Here is a 24123-nt window from a genome sequence, read left to right on the forward strand (position 1 = left end):
ATGCTTCTCCCATCCTGGGAGGATCCTCCCAACACCTTTATTTGGTGTTCCCCTCTTTATCTGAGCTCCCTTTTCCCCTAGTATGTGTGGTTGGCCTCCAAGTCATGGAGTAAAATTCCTGGATGAGTGACAGTCTTGTTCGAACTATAGTCTACTCTCACCACGCATTTCCCATCCTGAGAGGAACCTCCCAACACTATTTATTTGGTGCTCCCTTCTCTTATCTGAGCTACCTTTTCCCCTAGCGTGTGAAGCTGTCCTCAAAGCCATGGAGTAATCTTCCTGGTACTTATCTCAGCTATTCTTGGGTGATGAATAACATACTTTAAAATTAGATTTCCAGGAGCTAGAGCGATGGTTGATAGTAAAGTGGGTAGGGCATTTGCCTTGCATGCAGCAACCTGTTGTCAATCCCCAGCATCCCATAGGGTCCCCTGAGCACCACCAGGAGTAATTCCTGAGTACAGAGCCAGGAGTAGCTCCTGAGCATTGCCAGATGTGGTCCCAAAACAAAAAAGAGAAATATAGGTGCAGTGCTTAAAAACCCTATAAAAATAAGATTAAGTCAAATAAAATTAGCTTTTCAAATCACAGAAGGAAAGTTGCTTTTCCTCTGCCCCAAGAATCTGGAGAATTGAGTGTGGATACAGAGGGAGAAGGGAAAAAGATGAGTGGTTTGTATCTTGATGTCAGAAGAGAATCTGAGTCAGTAAGAGCTATCTGCCCATTCTCCCCCTGACTCTTCCTTTCTTATTGTCAGACCAAGGACTGGTGGACGTACGAATTCTGTTATGGACGCCACATTCAGCAGTACCACATGGAAGGTGACTCCTGCCTTCATTTTCCTTAAGCTTCAGCATCGTGTCATGGAAGGTGACCTGCCTCCCCCATCTCCTTCCCTCCTGGTCCTCCTAGAAGGGCGTAATGGGACTTTTCTGTGGTGTCTCTTGCAGATTCAGAAATCAAAGGTGAAGTTCTGTATCTCGGCTACTATCAATCGGCCTTCGACTGGGATGATGAAACAGCCAAGGTGGCAGGAGTGTGGGATTGGGAGAAAGGGGTGCACTGGAGTTTTAAGAACCCTCAAAAGCAGGGGAGGATCAGGATTAATTGACATGTTTTTCGGTGGCCATAGCACAGAGTGTCTTCTTCCTCCCTTGCTCTTGTCTTTTCTCACGCCCAATGTCCTCTGCAGGCCTCCAAGCAGCATCGCCTGAAACGCTACCACAGCCAGTCGTATGGCAACGGGTCCAAGTGCGACCTCAATGGGAGGCCCCGGGAGGCTGAGGTTCGGGTAAGTCTTGAGAGACAGAAGCAGGCACTCTGTCTGGGACAATTTTGTTTCTAATGGGCAAAGGGCACAATAGTACCATACTCTAAACTAGTGGTTTTCAACCTTCCTACACATGAGGACTAGCGTCTTTCCTGCATACTGGCCCATAGTCTGGGTGCAGTAGACTAATGGTTTTCAGCTTTTCTTCACCTGGGAACCAGCACTGGACCCTAAACTGGTGGTTGAAAAATCACTGCTTCGGGGCTGGAGCAATAGCACAGCGGGTAGGGCGTTTGCCTTGCACGTAGCCAACATGGCCGACACAGGTTCAATTCCCAGCATCCCATATGGTCCCCTGAGCACGGCCAGGAGCAATTCCTGAGTGCATGAGCCAGGAGTAACCCCTGAGCATCGCCGGGTGTGACCCAAAAAGCAAAAAAACAAACAAAAAAAAAAAAAGAAAAGAAAAATCACTGCTTCAAATCCTGTGTTTAGGGGGCCAGAGCGAAGTGCAGCAGGCTGGGCATTTGCCTTACATGCAGCCAACCTGGATTCTATCGTTGGCATCCCATATGGTCTCCCAAGCACCACAAGGAGTAATTCCTGAATGGAGAGCCAGAATTAAGCTGCACCACTGGGTGTACCCCCGCCCCCCCAAAAAAAAACAAAAAAGAAGAGAAAAGAAACTACCCTCATCTGAGATTATCTTGTTAGATTTTAATACTTATGTCTGTGCCCACGAGAGTAAGCTTCAGGAAGAAAGGAACAATGTCTGTTTTATTTCCTGCTGTATCCTGAGTGCCTGAAGCAATACCAGGCACCAAGTAGATGCAAAGAAAGTATTCATTGAGTGAATGGAATGAATGATAAGCCAGCTCAAATGTCACATATTAATATGTGACTTGCTTGGCTAACCGGGGAACGTTATTTGTGTTTCTTTAACCCTTCCTATTCCATATTCTTGGGCTGGAGCGATAGCACAGCGGATAGGGCATTTGCCTTGCATGCAGCCAACATGGCCAACCCGAGTTCGATTCCTCCACCCCTCTCGGAGAGCCCGGCAAGCTACTGAGAGTATCTCGCCTGCACAGCAAAGCCTGGCAAGCTACCTGTGATCTATCCGATCTGCCAAACACAGTAACAAGTCTCACAATGTTACTGGGCGCACTTGAGCAAATTGATGAACAACGCGAGGACAGTGACAGTGACAGTGATTCCATCTTCTCTTCTATCTAAATCTTTGGTTGTTTTAACAAGATATTATAGATAGGTAGCTTATAGACAACAGAAATTTGCACCAAAGGAATAGCTCAATGGGCCAGAGTGCATGTTTTGCACGTGAAGAAGGATTTACTAACTGAAAAACTAAATAAAATTTAATGCCCAAGCACTGCCAGCTGCAACCCCAACCTCCTGAACATTACTGGGTATGCACCACCCACACACACATGGCCTACCCGAGTTCGATTCTTCCACCCCTCTCGGAGAGCCCGGCAAGCTACCGAGAGTATCTCGCCCGCACGGCAGAGCCTGGCAAGCTCCCAGTGACGTATTTGATATGCCAAACACAGTAACAAAAAAAGAACAAAACAAAAAAACCCAAAATCCCCGAACATTTTTTCTCATGTCTGGAAATTGAAAAATCTAATATCAAGGTGCCAGTTGTATGAAGTTCCACCCAGGTTGCAAAATTCTTGCTGTTTTCTCACAGTGCAGAAAGGACTGGGAGCCTCTGTGGTCTCATGGAAAAGCGCTATTCCCATTCACAGATTACCACTATCATGACCTCTGCACCTCTCAAAGACTGCACTCCTAGTACTGACATACTGGACATTTGGATTCCAAAATGGAATTGAAGGGGTCCAAATGTTCAGACCTAGTAACCCATAAGCATCCATGTACATAGCATTCACTGTATTCTAATGATTTCTTTGCTTATTTGTACCTTTGGTTAGTGACAAACTAAAGGTTGAGGTTGCATTTCCTCATCTCTGTTGAGTTTATGCCCTGAGCAAAGCACTATAATATAAACTGTAGATAAAATTATGACTGAGGGACGTCTTTCTGCTCTCAGGAGAAAGACATATAATAGTTCAAATAGGGGTTGGAGCGATAGCACAGTGCGTAGGGCGTTTGCCTTGCACGCAGCCAATCCGGGTTCAGTTCCCAGCATCTCATATGGTCCCTTGAGCACCATCAGAGGTAATTCCTGAGTGCAGAGTCAGGAGTGACTCCAGTGCATCACTAGGTGTGACCCAAAAAACAAAAACAAAAAAGTTCAAATAAGTGGCTAGAATAAAGGTACAGTGGGTAGGGCACTTGTCTGACCCAGATTCGATTCCTAGCATCCCATAGTATTCCAGGAGTAATTCCTGAATGTAGAGTCAGGAATAAGACCTAAGCACCTCCAGGTGTGGTTCGGAAACAAACGAAAAAGCTAAATTAGTCAAAATAAGTAGTATAAATATTCTGATAGGAGAAGTGTATATCGATTGTAGGCCCAAAACAAAGAGACTGACCTGTCCAGGTAGAGGGGAGGCCTCTTGGAGAAAGTGACTTAGCTTAATGAAAGGACGGAAAGAGTCCAGCCACTGTCAGGGGCAGGAGAGCATTCAGTGGCAGTATGACAGGCATACAGAGCATGTGGGCCATGTCAGCAGCTGAAAACTGTGCACAGTGACTGGGAAAGGGAGCATGGGAAGGGAGACTGTAGTCATTAGGGGACAAGTTACAGGTCATATTGAGGTGTTTGGATAAACTGAGAAAGGAGAGAAAACCAACAAATATTTTCAACAGAATGATGACATATTCAATGTGAGCTTTTTGTTACTGTTTTGTGTTTGTGTTTGGGCCACAGGACTGGAGTGATAGCACAGTGGGTAGGGCATTTGCCTTGCATGTGGCCGACCCGGGTTTGATTCCTCCATCCCTCTCGGAGAGCCTGGCAAGCTATCGAGAGTATCCCGCCCACATGGCAGAGCCTGGCAAGCTTCCCGTGGCATATTCGGTATGCCAAACAAAATAACAACAAGTTTCATAATGGCGACGTTACTGGTGCCCGCTCGAGCAAATTGATGAACAACGGGAGGACAGTGCTATATAGTTTGGGCCACAACCAGGGCTTACTCCTGGCTTTCTGCTCAGGGATCATTCCTGCCAGTGCTCAAGGAACCATATGAAGTGCTGGGTATCAAACCTAGGTTAGGCAAGTGCTTTATCCACTGTATTATTTCTTAGGCCTTATTTTTAAATTATTTTGTTTTAAAATTTTTTTTGTAAATCAGTTTGGGGTTTGAAGACCCACTTTGATTGAAACAGAGCAAATGATTGAAAAATCAGATGACATTGGTGGGTAGGGCGATTGCTTTGCTTGTGGCCAACCTGGGTTTAATCTATGGCACCCCATTTGGTTCACCAGGAGTAACCCCTGAGCATCGCTGGGTGTGATTCAAAAACAAACAAAAGATCAGAAGGCAGTTTCAATAATATTGGTGAGAAAACAGGTGATCTAAGAATGAAGTAATGTTAATTTAGAAGTAATGTTAATTTCAAAAGACTTAGGGGTAACTCAGTAGAGTAAGAATCCTAGATTTTTGGCATGAGCAACTGGGTAGATGGTACTTTTCTCTTATTGAAGTGAATATGGTGGAAGAGAAATATGGTGAAGGCAACTAGAGATTTTTGTCTATCGGTTTGATGGTTTCAGTGAATGCTGGCATCCAAGTCGACATTTCTAAGGAGGCTATTGAATCCGTGAGTCTGGAGCTCTTGAAAGATGAGAATTGAACCCCGAGTCCGGGAGTTCAGTAAGGGAGTTGTAACTTGAGTCATAGTAATGATGAAGTTCCCCCTGCCCCACCCTAGAGAGTAGCTAATAAGAAAAGTGAGAACTTTGGGGAAGCCATCGCTGAAAACAGGGCAGAGGGAGGCTTTGCCATAAGGAAGGGGCCATAGAGAAGATTGTAGTGAGGTAGAACCCAGGAAACCCAGGGGTCCAGGGGAGGACTGAGCATGGTGTTGGCTGCCTCTGGACCCTCAAGGGAAAGGTTAATTGAAAACTGCTCCTGGGTCATGGGAATTATTTTACTAAAGCAGAATCAGGTGGGAGGGATGGGAATTACAAACATTTATAAATCTTTTAATCTCAATGAAATCCTGGACCCCTGGCCTGTCCTTAGGTTGGACTCCAAGCAGAGTTCATTGACAGTCTTTGCTAGGGTAGATTCAGTGGGGTGGTGAAAAGAAGGTATTGAGGATAATGGTGAAGCCTAAATCTTTGGAGAAGTCTGAGAATAAAGGGCAGGGCAGGGTTGGTGGGGTCTGAAAGGTAGGATTTTGTTGTTTGTTTGTTTTTTGGGGTTTTTTTTTTTTTTTTTTTTTTTTTTTTGCTTTTTGGGTCACACCCGGTGATGCACAGGGGCTACTCCTGGCTCATGCACTCAGGAAGTACTCCTGGCGATGCACCGTATGGGATGCTGGGAATCGAACCCGGGTTGGCTGCTTGCAAGGAAAACTCTCTACCCCCTATGCTATCGCTCCAGCCCCTTGTTTTGTGTTTTAAGCTGAGATGTGGCTTTTTCTCTTTAAGGTGTATTTCCGCCCCCCCCCCTCCCCGTTGATATTACGGTAACTGAGGATCAGTGTCTGTCACTTTGCACTCTCTGCCAGGGTCCCACTCTCGTGTGACTTGTGCACACTTTAGTTGGGGAACTCTCCACGATGTCACATTCCTGGCTGTTAAACTCGCATATTGTTTCGGTCGCAGTGCTCACAGGGGTCACCCTTCAGTGGCAGTGCTCATACATGGGTGGCTATGGTGGAACCGGAAATCATTTGCTGTACTGTCGAACATAGAAAGCAGAGCTGCTGGGCATAAACCAGGGTTGTGCTTGGAGTGTGTGGGTGGTTCTGGAGATCACAGTCACGGCCTCAAACACGCAAGTGTTTCAGCCACAGAGCCCCTATCCCCTTTGGAAGGTTTGTTTTTCATTCTTATTGTAAACCCCTGCCTACCCTTCCTTTCTGCTGTTTGTGGTGGTGGTGACAGGGCAGACATGCGCTTGCACTTGACTGTAGTGGGCCTCCCCCAAGGGCACACTTCTGGTGGCGGTACAGGCACTGGCATGCGGAGTGGTATCCCTGGCGCTGCTGCCAGGATTGCATGAGGCATGAGGCAAGCGTTGCCGTACCGGGGATCAAACTTGCAGCTTTGTACCTGCAAGTCAGGTACTTCCCACTGAGCCATCCACGGTTTATGGTTTGATCTCATTTTTTTGTCCTGGGGTCACACTTGATAGTACTTAGGGTACCATGTGGTACAGAGATTGAACCCGACCTCCTGTGTGCAAAGTATGTACACCTGCCCTTGGCACCCAAAGCTGTTGGGTGGACGTGGTAGAAAGAAGGAGAGGTGTGGAGGTACTGGAAGAGGAATGAGAGGAGGATGTGGGCAGGCAGGGATCTAGATCACAGGGAGAGCAGCTGTCCTGAGGAGGGTTCCTGTGTTGGAACTCAACTGAAAGGGTGGTGGTGACCACAGAGCCTGGGGCTTCTAAGGACAGAAAGTTGAGAGCATGCTTGCCTGGCTTCTTCTTGATACTCGTTCTTATATCTAGTGGACTCTTCCAGTCTGTTGCCTGAGTGGTTGAGTTAGCTCCCACTCCTGATGGTCCTAGTGAAGCACAACATCTCCTGTCTTCATGATAGAAGCATCAGGCTGAGCGTTTTGTAGAAGGGCAGCTTCTCTTGAGTTTGGGCAGCTATTGAGCCCTATGGAAACAAATAAATTTGGATTCCTCTCTCAATTCTGTTTTTGGGGAGGGTACAGAACCACACCCAGCAGTGCTCAGGGATAACTCCTATCTTCTGTCCTCAGAGATCATTCCTGGCAGGGTTCGGAGGACCATGTCTGATACCAGGGATTGAACCCAGATTGGCCATGTGCAAGGCAAATGCCCTACCCACTGGGCTATAACTTCAACCCCTCAATTCTTAAAAGTAAGATTTTCAGAGAGACTTAAGATTTTTTTATTTTATTTTATTTTATTTTTTTTTAATGTAGGAGTAACGGGTAACGGTCCTCCCGTTGTTCATTGATTTGCTCGAGCGGGCCCAGTAACATCTCCATCATGAGACTTGTTGTTACTGTGTTTGGCATATTGAGTACATCATGGGTAGCTTGCCAGGCTCTGCCGAATGTAGGAGTACTGCTATTTATTCAGCCACTGATTAGCTGATTGAATTGTGCATGAACTCCACCTTACCTTTTTTTCATTTTTTATAATTTTATTTATTGAATCACCGTGAGAGCAGTTACAAAGCTTTCAGGTTTAAGTCTCGATCATACAATGAAACACCCGTACCTTCACCAGTGCCCATTCTCCACCACCAAAAACCCCAGTATGCCCCCATCCCACACTCTCCCCCTACCTGTGGGTCAGATGATTTCCACATTACTCTCTCTCTACTTTGATCACTTTCAATATTTTGACACCAGACCCACCATTATTATTTGAGATTTTACCCCAACACTCAGGTCTGCTGAAAAGGCAACAGTAGACAATTTGTGTTCTATTGCTGGTTATGAATAACATATAATGCCACGTGGCTGCAGTAGGGCCATGTGATTTTGAAATTCCGAAATTTTAACACTTAAATCTGGAGGGATTTCTGCCAAAAGCCACTGGGTTTCGAGATTTGCTCCTGAGTCTCTGGGCTCATGGCCGTTGAGCAGCTTGATCAGGAGCCAGAGAGGCCATTCGTGGGCGATGACTTGGGGTCTCATTGGGACAGGGAGACCAGGACCGGCTCCACCCCCATCCTGTGAGGCCCAACAAGTTTCGTCACTGCAGGCCCAGACCTGACTGTCCAATGGCCTCTGGAGGATGATGTCCACCGAGCCACCAAGGGGGTGCAGGCGGAGGGACAACACCCTTTCCCCCCTGTGGTGACCCAGCGACAGTAACCTATTGCAGGGTCCGGACACATTTCTGCCAAAAGCCACTGGGTTTTGAGATTTGTTTCTGAGTCTCTGGGATCATGGCTGTTCAGAAGCTTGATCAGGAGCCAGAGAGGCCGTTCGTGGGCGATGACTTGGGGTCTCGTTGGAGTGGGGAGGACAGGCCCGGCCCCCACCCCCAATCCCATGAGGCCCAACAAGTTTCGTCACTGCGGGCCCAAGCCTGACTGTCCAGTGGTCTCTGGAGGATGACGGCCACTGAGCCGCCAGGGGAAGCAGGTAAAGGGACAGCACCCTTTCCCCCCGGGGTGGCCTGGCGACAGTAACATACTGCGTGGTCCGGATGCATTTCTGCCAAAAGCCACTGGGTTTCGAGATTTGTTTCTGAGTCTCTGGGATCATGGCCATTAAGCAGCTGGATCAGGAGCCAGAGAAACCATTCGTGGGTGATGACTTGGGGTGTCTTTGGGGTGGGGAAGACAGACCCGGCTCCACCCCCATCCCGTGAGGTCCAAAATGTCTCGTCACTGCGGGCCCAGACCTGACTGACCAATGGCCTCTGAAGGGTGACAGCCACTGAGCCGCCAAGGGGGATCAGGCAGAGGGACAACACCCTTTTCCCCCTGGGGTGGCCCAGCAACGGTAACCTACTGTGGGGTCCGGACGCATTTCTGCCAAAAGCCACTGGGTTTCGAGATTTGTTTCTGAGTCTCTGCGATCATGGCCATTAAGAAGCTTGATCAGGAGCCAGAGAAGCCATTTGTGGGCGATGACTTGGGGTTTCGTTGGGGTGGGGAGGACAGGACCGGCTACACCCCCATCCCATGCGGCCCTGCGTGTCTCGTCACTGGGAGCCCAAACCTGACTGTCTAGTGGCCTCTGAAGGATGGCGGCCACTGGACTCCGGGGGGAACAGGCCAAGGCACGAAACCTATTCCCACCTGGGTTGGCCCAGCACCGGTGACCTACTGCAGGGACCGGACGCACTTCTGCCAAAAGCCGCTGGGTTTCGAGATTTGTTTCTGAGTATCTGGGATCATGGCCATTAAGCAGTTCAATCAGGAACCAGAGAGGCCATGCCTCCGATTATATAGCTGAGCCGAAGGTGGTTTGTGGGTGTGTTTCCCACATACCTAACTTTTGGCCGTTTACTTTCTTGGTAAACTTTTCCCCAAGTTTTTGGGGTCTGGCCAAAGGCACAGCAGCAATTTTGGGGTATCTGGAAGTCTGAAGGCACCATCAGGCTGCTGATGCACTCGCCTCACAGGTACAGATTGACCTACTGGTGGCACCATACCCCCGAAGATTTTAAAAGAAAGAATTGCTCTTCAAGCCCATGCTCTCCCTTAACTCATTATCTCATTTGCTTGCCTCTGTTTCTTTGCTTGCTTATTTGCACTCTGGGAAGCATGTGTTCTTTCTTGAATAAGTACTTCTCTCTCTCTCTTCTCACATCTTTCTTAGTAAATTTTGTTTTGTTTTTTGTCCATACTTGGTGATGCTCAGGGATGACTCATGGCTCTGCACTCAGGAATTACTCCTGGTGATGCTCCGGGGACCATATGGAAGGACAGGGATTGAACCTGGGTCCCCTGCTTGCAGGGCAAATGCCCTACCCACTGTACTATCACTCTGGCCCCTCTAAATTTTAATAAAAACTATCTTGTTGGGGGCAGAGCAATAGGACAGTAGGTAGGGTACTTGGCCTTGCATGCACCTGACCCAGGTTTGATCCCTGGCATCCCGTAAGGTTCTGAAGCCTGCCAAGAGTGATCCTTGAGTGCAGCGCTAGACTAGGAAGTCTTGAATACCACTGCTGTGGCACAAAAACAAAAAAAAAAATTTTTTTTTGCGGAGCCAGTGATCAAACAGGGCCTCATACCTAGAATAGAGTATGTGCTCTACCACCGAGCCACACTCCCAGCCCTTCAGCCCTTCATTCTAATATGTATTTTGTTATTTATGTTTTTGTTTTGGGGACATCACTGGTCATGCTTGAGAGATCATTCTTTGCAGCACTCGAGGGAGCATGTGGTGCTGGAAATTGAACCCAGGGCCTCCCATATGCAGTGTTTGTGCATCTAACACTGAGTCTGTCACCGAGCCACATCCCCAGCCTGTCTGGTTTATTTTGAGGGGTGGTGCCAGGGATGAAACTCCTTGCCTCAAATATGCAAGGCAAGTGCTGAACTGATGTACTACAACCACAAACTCTTTGTTTGTTTGTTTGTCTGTTTTTGGCTTTTTGGATCACACCGGTGATGTTCAGGGGTTACTCCTGGCTCTGCACTCAGGAATTACTCCTGGCGGTGCTCGGGGGACCATATGGATGCTGGGAATTGAACCTGGTTGGCGCATGTAAAGCAAATTTCTTCCCTGCTGTACTATCGCTCCAGCCCTCCACAACTCTTCAAATTTTGAAATATTTTCAAACTTAGAATAAGAATTTGTCATAGACATCTATAAATCCATTGCAAGTTAAATAAATACTAACATTTGCCATATTTCTTTCATGTATCTGAATGCATTAACATAAAAGGGATAAGGTAACGTTATCTTAAAGCCTACCCACTCATTTTCTTTCCCTTTTCCTCTCCACAAACAACCACAGTCATCGCCATTCTTGCTTTGTACTTTTATTATTGATGCACAATTCATAGTATATATTGTTACATGTTCTTAAATTATATATCACTGGTATACACTTTCTTTCTCACTGAACAATTTTTTTTGCCTTCTGTGTACATGATGATCTAGTTCAATGATTTTAATGGTTGCATTGTATTTTATTGTGTCCTTGCTGAGTCCCCTCTTGAGAAACAGCTGGGTTTCAGCTCTTAACACTCACCCTCAGGGATGCAAGGGAAGTCTCATTGTGAATATGCAACACTCTCCACAGAAATGCCTGGAAATTAGACTTATTGGGTTAGGGGAATGCCCTTATCTTTTTCATGACTTTGATCCTTGCCCATTTTCCCTATTTTTTTAATGTATTGGCATTCTTTATTCTTACTATTTTTAGGGTATACTATATATATATATATATATATATATATATATATTCATTTATAACTTAAAGCCTTGCAAAACAATTTTACAATTTTTTTAATATTTTTGGTGTTGGGGCCACAACCAGTGGTGCTTAGGGCTATCAGGAATGAATACTCAAGGTAGTTCCCAGGGGACCATCTAGATATCTGGGGATCAAATCTGGAACTTTGTGCAAGGCAAACTCCTTACCCACTGTACTATTTCTCTGGCTCCCCAAACTATTTTAAGGTTCTGGAGAGATGGCTTAATGGACTGAGCACATGTTTTGCAGGCAGGGAGCCAGGCTTGTTCCGCAGCAGCACCAGTGTGGCCAAAAAGAAACAAAAATGAATAAATAAATTAAACTATTTTGGGGGGGGATGGGTCATACCTGGTGATGCACATGGGGTTACTCCTGGCTCATGAACTCAGGAATTACTCCTGGCGGTGCTCAGGGGACCATATGGGATGCTGGGAATCGAACCCAGGTCGGCCACGTGCAAGGCAAACGCGCCCTATCCGCTGTACTATCACTCCAGCCCTTAAGCATTTTTTTAGATAATGGTCATCCTATTTAGTATGAAGAAGTATTTCATTGACTTTTCATTTGCATTTTACTGATGGTTAATGATGTTAGTCATCCTTTCACGTGCCATTAGTATGGCTTCTTGAAGAAATACCTATTCAGACTCTTTGTCCACTTTTAAAAAATGTATTTAGTCACCATGAAGTTATAAAGTAATTAATGGTCATGTTTCAGGCATATAATGTTTCAACACTGGACCCTTCACCTGTGTCTATTATCCTCCACCAATGTCCCCCTACCCCGTTTGCTTCCCACCTACTGGTCTGCTTCTGTGAGTCTTGCCACCTTTTTTTCTTTTCTTTTTTTCTCACCTGTTTGCAAGATGCCTTCTGTTGCTAACAGGGTTTTCTTTGTAATGCTTTACCGCCTTTCAGCACCATCTTCTCTTCCTCCAGGTTGAATGCTTCCCTCCACCCTAGACATTGCTCCCTCGCTCCTGCCCCCCAGTCCCCTCTAGTGTCATGTTTCCTACTGAATACCAGTTCTCTTTGTTTCAATTGTCTTTGGGTGTTTGTTTTTCCAGCATCACGTTTCTTTATGTCCCATGTGTAAGAGAGATCATTCTGTGTTGCTCTCTCTCCCACTAACTTCACTCAGAATGAAACTCTCCAGGTCCCTCTGTGTAGCAGCAAATTTCATTTTTTTAGCTTTTCTTGTGGCTGAGTAATATTCCACTGTGTACATGTACCTTATCTGTTCTTGGACACGTGGTTGGTTTCCAGATTTGGGCTATTAAGAATAATGCTTCAAGGAACGAAGAGGTGCCAATATCTTTTCTCCATTTTTGTTTTTGGGCCTGTGGGGTATATTCCAAGAAGTGGGGTTATTATATTAAATCAAAGCTCAATTCCTAGACTTTTAAAGGATGTCCATATTGTGGGCCAGAGCAGTAGTACAACAGGTAGCCTTGCACATGGCTGACCTGACCCAGGTTCAATCCCTGGAAACCTGTACAGTCCCCCAAGCATGGCCAAGAGCAATTCCTGAGTGCAAAGCCAGTAATTACCCCTGAGCATCCCCTGAGCATAGCCCAAAATGAAAAAAAGTCCATATTGTTTCCCAGAAAGACTGAATCAGTCAACATTCCTACCAGCAGTGAATGAGAGTCCCTTTCTCCCCACATCCATTCAGCACTGGTTGTTCTTGTTCTTTTTGATGTGTGCCGGTCTCTGTGCCATGAGATGATACCTCATTGTTGTTTTGATTTACATCTCCCTGATTATTAGTGATATAGAATATTTTTGTGTGCCTTTTTGGCATTTATATTTCTTCCTTGAGTAAATTACTGTTCATCTGTTCTCCCCATTTTTGATGGGTTGAATATTTTTTTCTTGTAAAGTTCTACCAGGGCCATATATATGTTTGATATTTCTTCTTATCAGATGAGTGTTGCATAAATAACTTCTCCCATTCTGTGGGCTGTCTTTGTATCCTGGTTATTGTTTCCTTCATGGTATAGAAGCTTCTTAATTTAATGTAGTTCCATTTGTTTATCTTTGCTTCCACTTACTTGGTCAGTGGTATTTCATCTTTGAAGATACCTTTAGTTTCAGTGTCATGGAGAGATCTACTGATGTTTTCCTCTATGTACCTTATGAATTCAGGTCTGATATCAGGGTCTTTAATCAATTTTGATTTGACTTGTATCCCTTGCCCACTTTTGAGTTACTTTGTTATTTGTTAATAAGTTGTTGAAGTTCTTTATTTTGGATATTATTTACTTTTTTGCAAGTATTTCTTTTCCACTCATTTTGTAGTGTTTTTGGATACACAAAAAATTTCAATTCTGAACCAGAGAGATAGCTCGGTGGTGTCAGAGCTCATGTTTTGCATGCTCAAGGTCTAGATTCAATCCCTGAACCTGCATGGTCCACCCAAACACTGCTAGGAGCAGCCCACAAGCACCACCAGGTGTGGCATCACCTTTCCCATCAAAACAAAACATCAAAATTTAATTCTGTTTGTCTGGTTTTCTATTTTTTTTATTACCTGTACTTTTTATATCATATTTAAGAAGCTATGGCCTGTTCTAACGTTGTGAAGGGCATTTTGGGGAGTTTTTTTGTTTATTTTTTTGTTTATTTATTTATTGAATATCCATGACATAGATCATTACAAAGCTATTCGTGGTTAGATTTCAGTCATACAATGGTCCAACACCTATTTTTCCACCAGTATACATTTCCCACCACCAATGTCCCCAATTTCCTTTCCACCATCCCCCAACATACCACCACCACCACTACCATCCTCTCTCCAGCCTGCCTCTCTGGCAGGCAGTTTTCTTCTTTCTCTCTCTCTCCTTTTGTGCATTGTGGTTTGCAATACAGCTGCTAAGAGGTTGTCATGTTTGTTCAGGGCATTCAGTATTTGTATAAGGAAAGTAAGGCTGGAGTAGCATTTTTAACTGGGTGGAAGCTTTGGGGTATGGACATGACTACTGAGGCTTCCAAAACTATAGGGAGGTGGGGGAAGGTAGCACATCCTGACCCCAAGAAAGTCTGGAGGTTTCAAGCACAAAACCCACATAACTGGATTTTTAGCAGATTATATCTCGGTGAGGTCTGTCCCAGAATGGTGGAGTCCTGCTGGGGGCATGGTGGCAATTTCAGATTGTGGAAGCTAGTGGCTTCCCGGGTTTCTGCTTGGAAAGAAACCAGGCTGACCCATACCCCTCCAGATTACCCTAGTCTGTTCAGCCTTGCATGGGTCCAGGATTAACTGTGGCTTTTGATCTCTTTTGAGATTTATTTATAGGTCTCTGAAGCAAGGCCCTTGGTAGAGCTTACATGGTGGCACTGGAGTTGGTTCATGGGCGTGACTGCCAGTGCTGCCACGAGTATTGAGAAATGGGGGGAGTTAGCCCATCCCAACCCCGAGAAAGCCTGGAAATTTCAGCCACAAAACCTGCATATCTGAATTTTCAACAGGTTAATATCTCAGTGAGGTCTGTTCTGAGACGTGGAGTCTGGCTAGGGGCATGGTGGTGATTTTGGATTGTAGGAGCAAGTGACTGCCGGGGACTCTGCTTTGGCAAGCATGAGGCTGACCCACTTCCCCTCCGATGTAGCCTTGTCTGTTCAGCCTTGCATGGGTCCAAGGTTAATTGCAGCTTTTGATCTCTTTCGAGATTTATTTATGGGTCTCTGAAACAAGGACAACAGATGAGCTTGTATAGCTGAGCTAGAAGTGGTTTGTGGGTACGGCTCCCACATACCTAACTTTGGCTGTTTAGTTTCTGGGAATCCTGGTCCTGAGTTGTTGGGGTCTGGCAAAAGACACAGTGACAATTTTGGGATATCAGGAAGCCTGAAGGCACCATCAGGGTCCTGATGCACTTGTCCTACAGGTACAGGTTGACCTGCTGGTGGCACCACTACCTGCATTGTGAAGATTTTTACCAAAGAATTTTATAGTTTTAGCTCTTAAATGTCAGTTTTTGATCCACATTAAGTTCATTTTTTAATTTAAAAAATTTGAGGGGGCTGGAGAGATAATACAGCAGGTAGGACGCTTGCCTTGCCTGTATCCAACTCAGGTTCAACCCCCAGCATCTCATATGGTTTTCTGAGACTTGCCAAGAATGATCATGAATGCAGAGCCAGGAGGAAGCCCTGAGCACAGCTGAGTTTGCACCCCCTCCCCCGCCCAACCCTCCCGAAAATGAGGGCTGAAGCTAGTACAGGAGATAAGGTGCTTGTCTTTCACATGACTAATCTGGGTTTGAGCCCCAGCACTCCATATAGTTTTCTGAGCCTGCCAGGAGTGATCCTTGAATGCAGAGCCAGGAGTAAGACCTGAGCTCCAAAAACAAACAAAAGTTTTTTTGTGGGACCTCCCAGGCCATTCTCACAGGGGCTGCAGTTATTCCCAAGGCCACTCATGGAAATACTTGGTCAGTGGGCTGGATGATTCAGTGCTAGGGCCTGAGGATGTGTTGTTGCTGGATGTTACTAGGGCCAAACTGATAATGCTCAGGACCCTCCTGGGTGTCGGATAAGACATGCAGTGCCAGGGATCAAGCCAGATTTCCATGCATGCAAGACATGTCCTCGACCCCTGTGCTGTGACTCTGATCCCCAACTTTTTATTTATTTAGGGTTTTGGCCACACCCAGTGCTGCTCAGGGATTACTCCTGGCTCTGCACTCAGATCACTCCTGGCAGTGCTCAGGGGACCATAACGAATGTCAGGGATTGAGGCTGGGTGGGCCATGTACAAGGCAAGTGCCGTATCTGCTGTACTGAAGGACTCTCCAGCCCCAGACCATGTTAGTTTTTATATAAAAGGTCCCAAGTTATTTTTTATATATGATACAAGGTAAGAGTCCAGTGCCATTCTTTTGTATGTGAGTTGCTAGTTTTCCTAGTATCACTTGTTGAAAATACTGTCCTTTCCCTCACGTCTGTATGGCTTATGTACCTTTGCTTCTCAAATATGTAAGGATTTGGCGCCAGAGTGATAGTATAGTGGGTCGGGTGTTTGCTTTCAACAAAGCAGACCCAGGTTAGATCCCAAGCATCCCATATGGTCCCCCAAGCACTGCTAGGAGTAATTCCAGAGTGCAGGGTCAGGAGTAACCCCTGAGCCCCCAAACAAACAATCAAACACACAAAAAGTAAAGATTATTTCTGAGCTCTTTTCTTTTCATTGATCTGCACGTAATTTGTGATGCCAGCACTGCACTGTTTTCTTGTTACTTTGAAATAGTGGTTAGAAATGTAAAAAAATGTGTCCTTCAGACATTTGGTTTTTGGCTTTTTTTGGAGGGGAGAGTAGAGGTTGGGCACCCCAGGCAGTGATCAGTGCTTACTTTTGGCTTTGTGCTCAGCGATCACTCTTGGCAGTGTTCAGGGTTCCAGGAATGTGTGGTTCGAGGAATTAAACCTGGATTGGTGTGCAAGGCAACCAGCCTCAAATTTGTCTTTTGGTGTTGTTTTGGCTTGGTTTTTGGGTCGCAGCTGGCAGTGCTCAGAGCTTACTCCTTACTCAGAGATCACTCCTGACTGCGCAGGAGACTGTATGGGGTGCTGGGGATTAAACCTGGGCCAGCTGTGAGCAAGGCAAAAACCCTACCCATTGTATTATTTCTCTGCCCCACCCCCAATTTGTTTTTTCTTTAAATTTTTCCTTTTTTTCCCTTTTTTACTATTTGAGGTCCCTTGAGTTTACAGATGAATTTTTAGAAGCTTCTAAGCCATGCTTATGGAATTACCCATCCCAGCTGTGTGGACAATGAAGATTCAGTACTCAGGCTGGCAATATGATGTTGTTCATGCCCAGCAATACCATAGGCCATCAGACCTATAGTGATGCTGAGGAATCACCGCAGTTTACACCTGCTGATATGCAGACAACTATGCAGTTCTAGAATCAAACTTGGAGTCTTATGCATGTGAGGCATGTATGTTCTGCCATTTGAAATATCTTCCCAGTTCCATTCGATTCCCAGCATCCCGTATGGTCCCCTGAGCACCGCCAGGGGAATTTCTGAGTGCAGAGCCGGGAGTAATCCCTGTGCATCATCGGGTGTGACCCAAAAAATGGAAAAAAAAAAAGAAAAAGAAATATCTTCCCAGTTTCTCCATGTGAATTTTAATATGAATATTTTTATATTTATTAAATAAATTTTATATTTGTTAAATATTGATGGGGTTCTAGTGTGGATTACATTGACTTTAAAAAGATTACATGGGGCTGGAGCAATAGTACAACAGGCAGGGTGTTTGCCTTGCACATGGCCGATCCGGGTTAAATCCCTGGTATCCCATATGGTTCCCCAAGCACTGCCAGGAATAATCCCTGAGCATTGCTGGGTGCGACCCAAAAAGCCAAAATAAATAAATGAAGAGATTACTTTGCACTCAGGAATTATCCCTGGTGGTGCTCAGGGGACCATATGGGATGCTGGGAATCAAACCCAGGTCAGCCGTGTGCAAACCCTACACGCTGTGCTATTGCTCCAGCCCCGCTTTATAGTTTTCTTACAATAATGTTTTACAGTTTTAGTGTACAAGCCCTTTACATCCTTGGACAAATTTTTTCTAAGAATTTTGTTTTTTATATAAGTGTGAAAAAATACAATTGCATACAATTTGCATGTTGATTTTCTGTTCTGTATCTTTATAGTCTACATCCTTGCTGATTTTATATTTATTAACTCTAAGAAATATGTAGCTCATAGGTGACAAGGAAAATACATCTGGAAAATATCAAGAATGCTTCCTGGACTGGGCAGATAGCTCAATAGACCAGAGCACATGCTTTGCACACAGGTTCAACCCATGGTCCTCTGGGCACTACCATCAATAGCCCTCGTATCACCAGGTATCACCCCCTAATATAAAACCAAAAAAGAATGCTTTCCTAACTTATTCTATGAGATCTTGGTTTTCCAGGTTTCAAAGTCAGATTAGACATTAGAAGAGAACTAGAAATCAGTATCATGTGTGAATACAAATGCAAAAATTTTTAATAAAATAGTAGTGAAGTGAATTAAGCATATTAAAGGCATTCATACACCGTAATTTGTTGGATTGGGGCCAAGGATGTGACTCAGTAGTAAAGCTTATGCCTTGCATACATGAAATCTAGGTTTGATCCCTGACACTACAAAAACAAACAAAAACAATCCCACAATTTGTTGGATTTAGTCCACAGGTTTCAGGATGGGGCAACATACAAAAATCGATGTAATATGCCACATTAATATAGCATTGTAGCACTGCCCTCCCGTTGTTCATCAATTTGCTCAACTGGGCACCAGTAACGTCTCCATTGTGAGACTTGTTACTGTTTTTGGGCATATTGAATACGTCACGGGGAGCTTGCCAGGCTTTGCTGTGCAGGCAGGATACTCTCGGTAGCTTGCCGGGCTCTCCAATATAAGGAGGAAAATTAACATCTGAAAAAAATGAAAAAGTCTTTTGCAAAGTGGAAAAGCAAATACAGAAAATACACTTGACAAATGTCAATACCCTTTCATGATAAAAATCACTTTTTGAACTAGGAATAGAACGGAATGTCCTCAACGATATGAAGGTCATCCATGAAACCTCACAGCAAATATATGCAATGGTGAAAGACTGAACAGTTTTATTCTCATATTAGCAACAAGATAAAGATGCCTGCTTTTGTCACTTCTACTTTTCTTGGGCTTTATTTTGGGTCACAACTGAGAGTAATCAGGGATTCATGGTGTTCTGGAGATCAAACCTGGCCTCCTGCATGTGTGCTCTAACCTTGTAAACTATTTCTCCAGCCCTTGTCACTTCTTTTTTACAGATAATAATCATTTATCACTTAACATTTCAGTCAACAATGGCTGCATATACAATGGCATTACCAAAAGGCAGTATCACACAGCTGAGGTCTGGAGTAGGCTCTGCCATGTAGGTTTATGTAACTAACTACATTCAATGACAGTCTCACAACTATAAAATTGCCTTAAAAAATATTTCCCAGATCATATCACCATTATTAAATGAAACATAACTATATTGAAAGATCTAGACTGAGAAACTAGGCAAAAGGGGGAAACAAAGCATATAAATAAGAATAGAAGGAATAAAGAGACAAGTATCATGATATTACACGGAATGTTTTTTTGAAAGTCCACATGCCAAAAAAGTATTCTCATAAAACATTTATAAATTATAATTTCTAGGTCATAAGAAATTCAAATTTGTTAGTTTAAAATGATAGTTTTTTCTAACCTTTTTTATCATCTATTTTTACAGATAGAAATTCCTAAAATTGATTTGATGCAACTGCAGAATTGTAGAATTGTAAAACTTTAAAGAGGACCAGAGTGATAGTACCGCAGGTAGGGCATTTGTCTTGCAGGAATCAACCCAGGTTCAATCCCTGGCATCCCATGTAGTCCCCTGAGCACCCCCAGGAGTAATTCTTGAGCTCAGAGTGGTCCCAAAAACAAAAATTAAAAAAGAGAGCCCACAAAAGAGGGTACCATAATTTGCAATTAATCAAGTGAAAAGCTACTTACTATTAGTCATCTAGAACAGTGAAATTCAGCCTCTGGTTCACAGATGAAGGAAGAGTTGAAAACCACTGGTCTGCTGCCTTGGTGGTAACTGCTGGTCTGTGGGCATAAGAAGGTCAAAGAATGCTGGTCTAGAAATTGCAAATTAAGATTACAAGTGAGTAACAGCCCTATGCCCTGACTAAAATGGCCAAAGTGAAAAATTGATAACGTTGGTAAGAGCAACTTTTCACAAACTGCTGCTGAGAGCACCGTTTGGATAAGCCCTTTGGAAAGACCTTTGGTGATTTCATCTTTTAAAGTTGAGCATATGCATACTCTGCTACCCAGAAAGAGTCTTAACCATTTCCCCATATACTTAGATACATATGTGTATGTTCTAGAAAAGACATTAACTAGCAAAAAATAGGGCACTGCCTTAGTTTCGATGTATGTTCATATAGATGCGGGTAGATTCTTCAAGCTTCCCTCAGCCTTCACTCTTGCCTCCTTCCCCACTCACTGGATTGGCTTCCCACCTTCGTAGCCCCCTCACAGCTAACCCTTCCACATCATTTCTATTTTTTGGTAGGAACAGGGTGGTCAGGTTTAGGATCACACCTGGCAGCTAGGGGGCTACTCTTAGTTCTGTGCTTACGGTGGGGGTGGGGGTGGGGGACAGTTCCTCTTGGCAGTGCTCTGTTGCTTGTGGGGACCAAACTAGGGTTCCCTTCGTGTAAGGCAAATATGCCTTAACTCTGTACTGCCTCTCTGGCTCCTAGCCAGTCATTTCTTTTCTGTATTCCTGCACCTAGACTCTCCCCTCCAGTGGACTACTGCAGGTGTTTGTTAGAAACACAGCACTGTGCTGGAGCAATAATACTGAGGGTAGGGCATTTGCCTTGCATGCAGCCAACCCAGGTTTGATCCCCAGCATCTCTTATGGTCCCTCAAGCACTGCCAGGAATAATTCCTTAGTGCAGAGTCAGAAGTAAGCCCTGAGGAGCTGGAGAGATAGCACAGTGGGCAGGGCATTTGCCTTGCATACGGCTGACCCTGGTTCGATTCCCAGCATCCCATATGGTCCCCTGAGCACCGCCAGGAGTAACTCCTGAGTGCAGAGCCAGGGGTAACCCCAGTGCATCGCCAGGTGTGACCCAAAAAGCAAAAAAAAAAAAAAAAGAAGAAGTAAGCCCTGAGCACTACCAGGTGTAACCCAAAAACAAACAAAAAAGGAAACAGCAGTATCCAGGCCTCCTGAGCACCCGTCCCCCAAATAAAATGCAGTGCTGCTCCTGCTCATGGTTTATTTTCTGCGTAGACCCTTGATGGCTTGCAATGCCCTGACATGTTGGTGGACCCTCCTAAATTACCTGCGCCCTGCATACTTCAACCTCAGCACCCAGCTTTTCTCCAGTCCTATCTCTTTTCATGCAAATGTCATCTCCTCTCAGATATACTAGGTTTCCTTGACATCTCTGCCTTTGTCTCAGCTGTCCTCAACCCCCTGGCCAAGGTTCTCAGAGAAAGGAAATGCTGCCTTTGCTGCCATTTCTCTTTTCAATGTTCTGTCTTGCTGGAGTGATATTAGTGTAAGAGCTGTCTTGTTGTTTGAAAAAGTTTTTTTCTTTCCCAAGTGCCCCATCCTTTCTCCTCTCATGATGACTAGGAGTCTCACTCATGTGACAGTGATGCTCAGACATGTTGGTGGCCCACGGCGGTTGGCACCTAAGTTTCAGTATTCGCACACATCTGCTTGCAGCTCTCCAGAGACTGTGTGCCGTGTCGGTCTGCTGGGACAACTCTCAGCACATTGGCATCGCCAGGGACTGAACCCACAGCCCATGCCTTCAAGGCAGGTGCTGTGCCACTGAGTTAGCCAAGAGCTTAGCTTTCAGGAGCTCCCTTCTGACTTGATTTATCCTCCTTATTGTCTATTTACTATTTCATTAATACATTTATTATTTATCTTTATTCCTGTTTCCTTTCTGTCTGTTCTCTTTATAACTTCTTATACTTGAAAAAAAAAAACAAATAAGCCTGGTGATTTAAACCCTAATATTATTAAAAAAAGCTAATAAAACTATATTGAATTTTTAATAGGTATTAAAGTCACACTGCTCAATATAGAAATGCTCCAAGTATAAAGAGAAAAGTCTAAAGATTTATTTTCTTCATTTCCCCCCTTCCCTCTCTCTTCCATTGATCTCCTTTGCCCTGCTAAGGTTGGCATTGAGATAGCTGGGGTAGCACACACACTCGATTGTAGTGCTCACACATATCATGGTACCCATCAGGGGTCGCTCATCCAGCTGCAGTGCTACCCAGGGCTTAGATTCTTTTTTGTTTCTTTGGTTTTGGTGTTTTGGGGGAGCCACAAACCCTGGTTGTGCTTAGGGCTAACTTCAGCCTCTGTACTCAGGGATCACTCCTGGCAGGCTACAGGGACCATATGGGGTGCTGGGAAGTAGTATGTAAGGCAAGCTCCCAACCCGCTGTCCTATTGCTCTGGCCCTGGACTGAGCCCTTTAGCTATGGTGCTCACACGTGGGCTTGGTGGGGACCGGTGGCGGGGGGTGTATTTGGGAGGAGATCATCCTCCTGGCATAATGCTTGCACATCTTGAGTTCTGTGCTCCCTGAGCCTTGCAGTCTTCAGTTGTGATGCTTGGATACACTAGTGGAGCTAGAGATCACTTGCAGTGCCAGGGATCAGCACTTGCTGAGCTGTCAGCAGCACCGTGGGCACTTGTGTTCTGCACCAGGGATTGAATTTGCAGCCGCACTCCCACCCGACAGGCTATTTAGCCCCTGTCATCTCCTCACCCTTGCAAAGAAAGGTCTCAGCTCATCCTTTTCCTCATCAGCCTGCTTTCATCTCCACCAGGAAGATAATCATTGTTATACATGTAGGGTTTTTTTTTCTCAGATTTTTATAGCGGTAGGGCGTTCGCCTTACAAGCGGCCAACATGGCTGACCCGAGTTCGATTCCTCCGCCCCTCTCGGAGAGCCCGGCAAGCTACCAAGAGGATCTCGCCCACACGGCAGAGCCTGGCAAGCTCCCCGTGACGTATTCGATATGCCAGACACAGTAACAACAAAGTCTCCAATGGAGACGTTACTGGGCCCGCTCGAGCAAATCGACGATCAACGGGAGGGCCTTTACCTTTACCTTTACCTTTAAAATTTTAAGCACTGTAGTTTACAATGGTGTTAATGATAAGGTTTCAGTCAAAACACAGTCCCACACCACTCCTTCCTCCAGAATATCTACTTCCTTCCACCATTGTCGCAATCCCCACAGGTTTTGTGTGTGTGTGTGTGTGTGTGTGTGTGTGTGTGTGTGTGTTTTTAATGTTTAGACAAGCTTGGCTTGGCCTCATGATCAACTCGGGTTTGATTACTGGCATCTCATATGGTCCCCTGAGCACCACCAGGAGTAATTCCTGAGTACAGAGTCAGGACTAACCCCTGAGCATCACCAGGTGTGGGCCCCCACCTCAAAAATATATATACTAAAAGCAATATAAAATATGTAATAAAAACAGGACCCAGGAAGCTAGCTCAATGGCTGAGCACATGCTTTGCGTACAGGAGTTCCCAGGGTAGATCACCAGCACTGCATGTTCTCCCAGCACCACCGGAAGTGAACCCCCTGAACCCCCAGCTGGGAATATCCACTGAGCACTGCTGGGTATGGACCCAAAACAAAACAAAATTAAACAAAAAAACAGAAAAGCATCTTTAATCTTTTGTTTGTTTTAATGCACCTGTGCCACCATTTGTCTAAATAGCTCCCTACTGATAGACATTTAGGTTGTTCTAACTCTTTTATTAACATGACAATGCTGCAGTTATTAATCTTGTACCTACAGAGAACATGTCAATTAAATTCCTGGCAGTAGACCCACATAAATTTGATATGTACTGTTAGATTACCCTGCTTAAGTAAATTATTCTCACTAAGCAATGTATAAAGAATGCTGGTTTCCTTCTTACGGCCTCAATTCAGTGTACTTGGAATTTTTGGATTTTGGCCAGGCATCAGGAATCAAATGAAGAATGACTTCTCTGTGTATTTTTTATTTTATTTTATTTTTATAAAGTTGTTCACAATAGTTTATTACAGATAATATTCAAACACCAATCCCACCACCCTGCAGCTTCCCACCACCATAAGAGGAATATGTGTGAAGATTGTTGTATTTCATCCTGGAGCCATTTAAGCCCTTGTATAAGAGATTACAAGCATGTATGTTAAACCCAAACAAATGTGTGCTACTTTTGGTACATCA

At 44.8% G+C, this 24123-nt stretch overlaps 1 protein-coding gene across 3 annotated transcripts in view; it reads left to right on the forward strand.

Annotated features, from left to right (window-relative positions):
• OS9 (OS9 endoplasmic reticulum lectin) overlaps positions 1-24123 on the forward strand; it is a 39942-nt gene that overhangs the window by 2686 nt on the left and 13133 nt on the right. For all 3 annotated transcript variants that reach the window (XM_056117606.1, XM_056117607.1, XM_056117608.1), the window contains exons 3-5: positions 761-824; positions 954-1030; positions 1196-1294. In XM_056117606.1, coding sequence (XP_055973581.1) covers positions 761-824; positions 954-1030; positions 1196-1294 — 240 coding nt within the window. The remainder of the gene's footprint in view (positions 1-760; positions 825-953; positions 1031-1195; positions 1295-24123) is intronic.

The sequence above is a fragment of the Sorex fumeus genome, unplaced genomic scaffold, assembly GCF_029834395.1.
Source record: "Sorex fumeus unplaced genomic scaffold, SorFum_2.1 ptg000035l, whole genome shotgun sequence".
Taxonomy (NCBI): Eukaryota; Metazoa; Chordata; class Mammalia; order Eulipotyphla; family Soricidae; genus Sorex; species Sorex fumeus.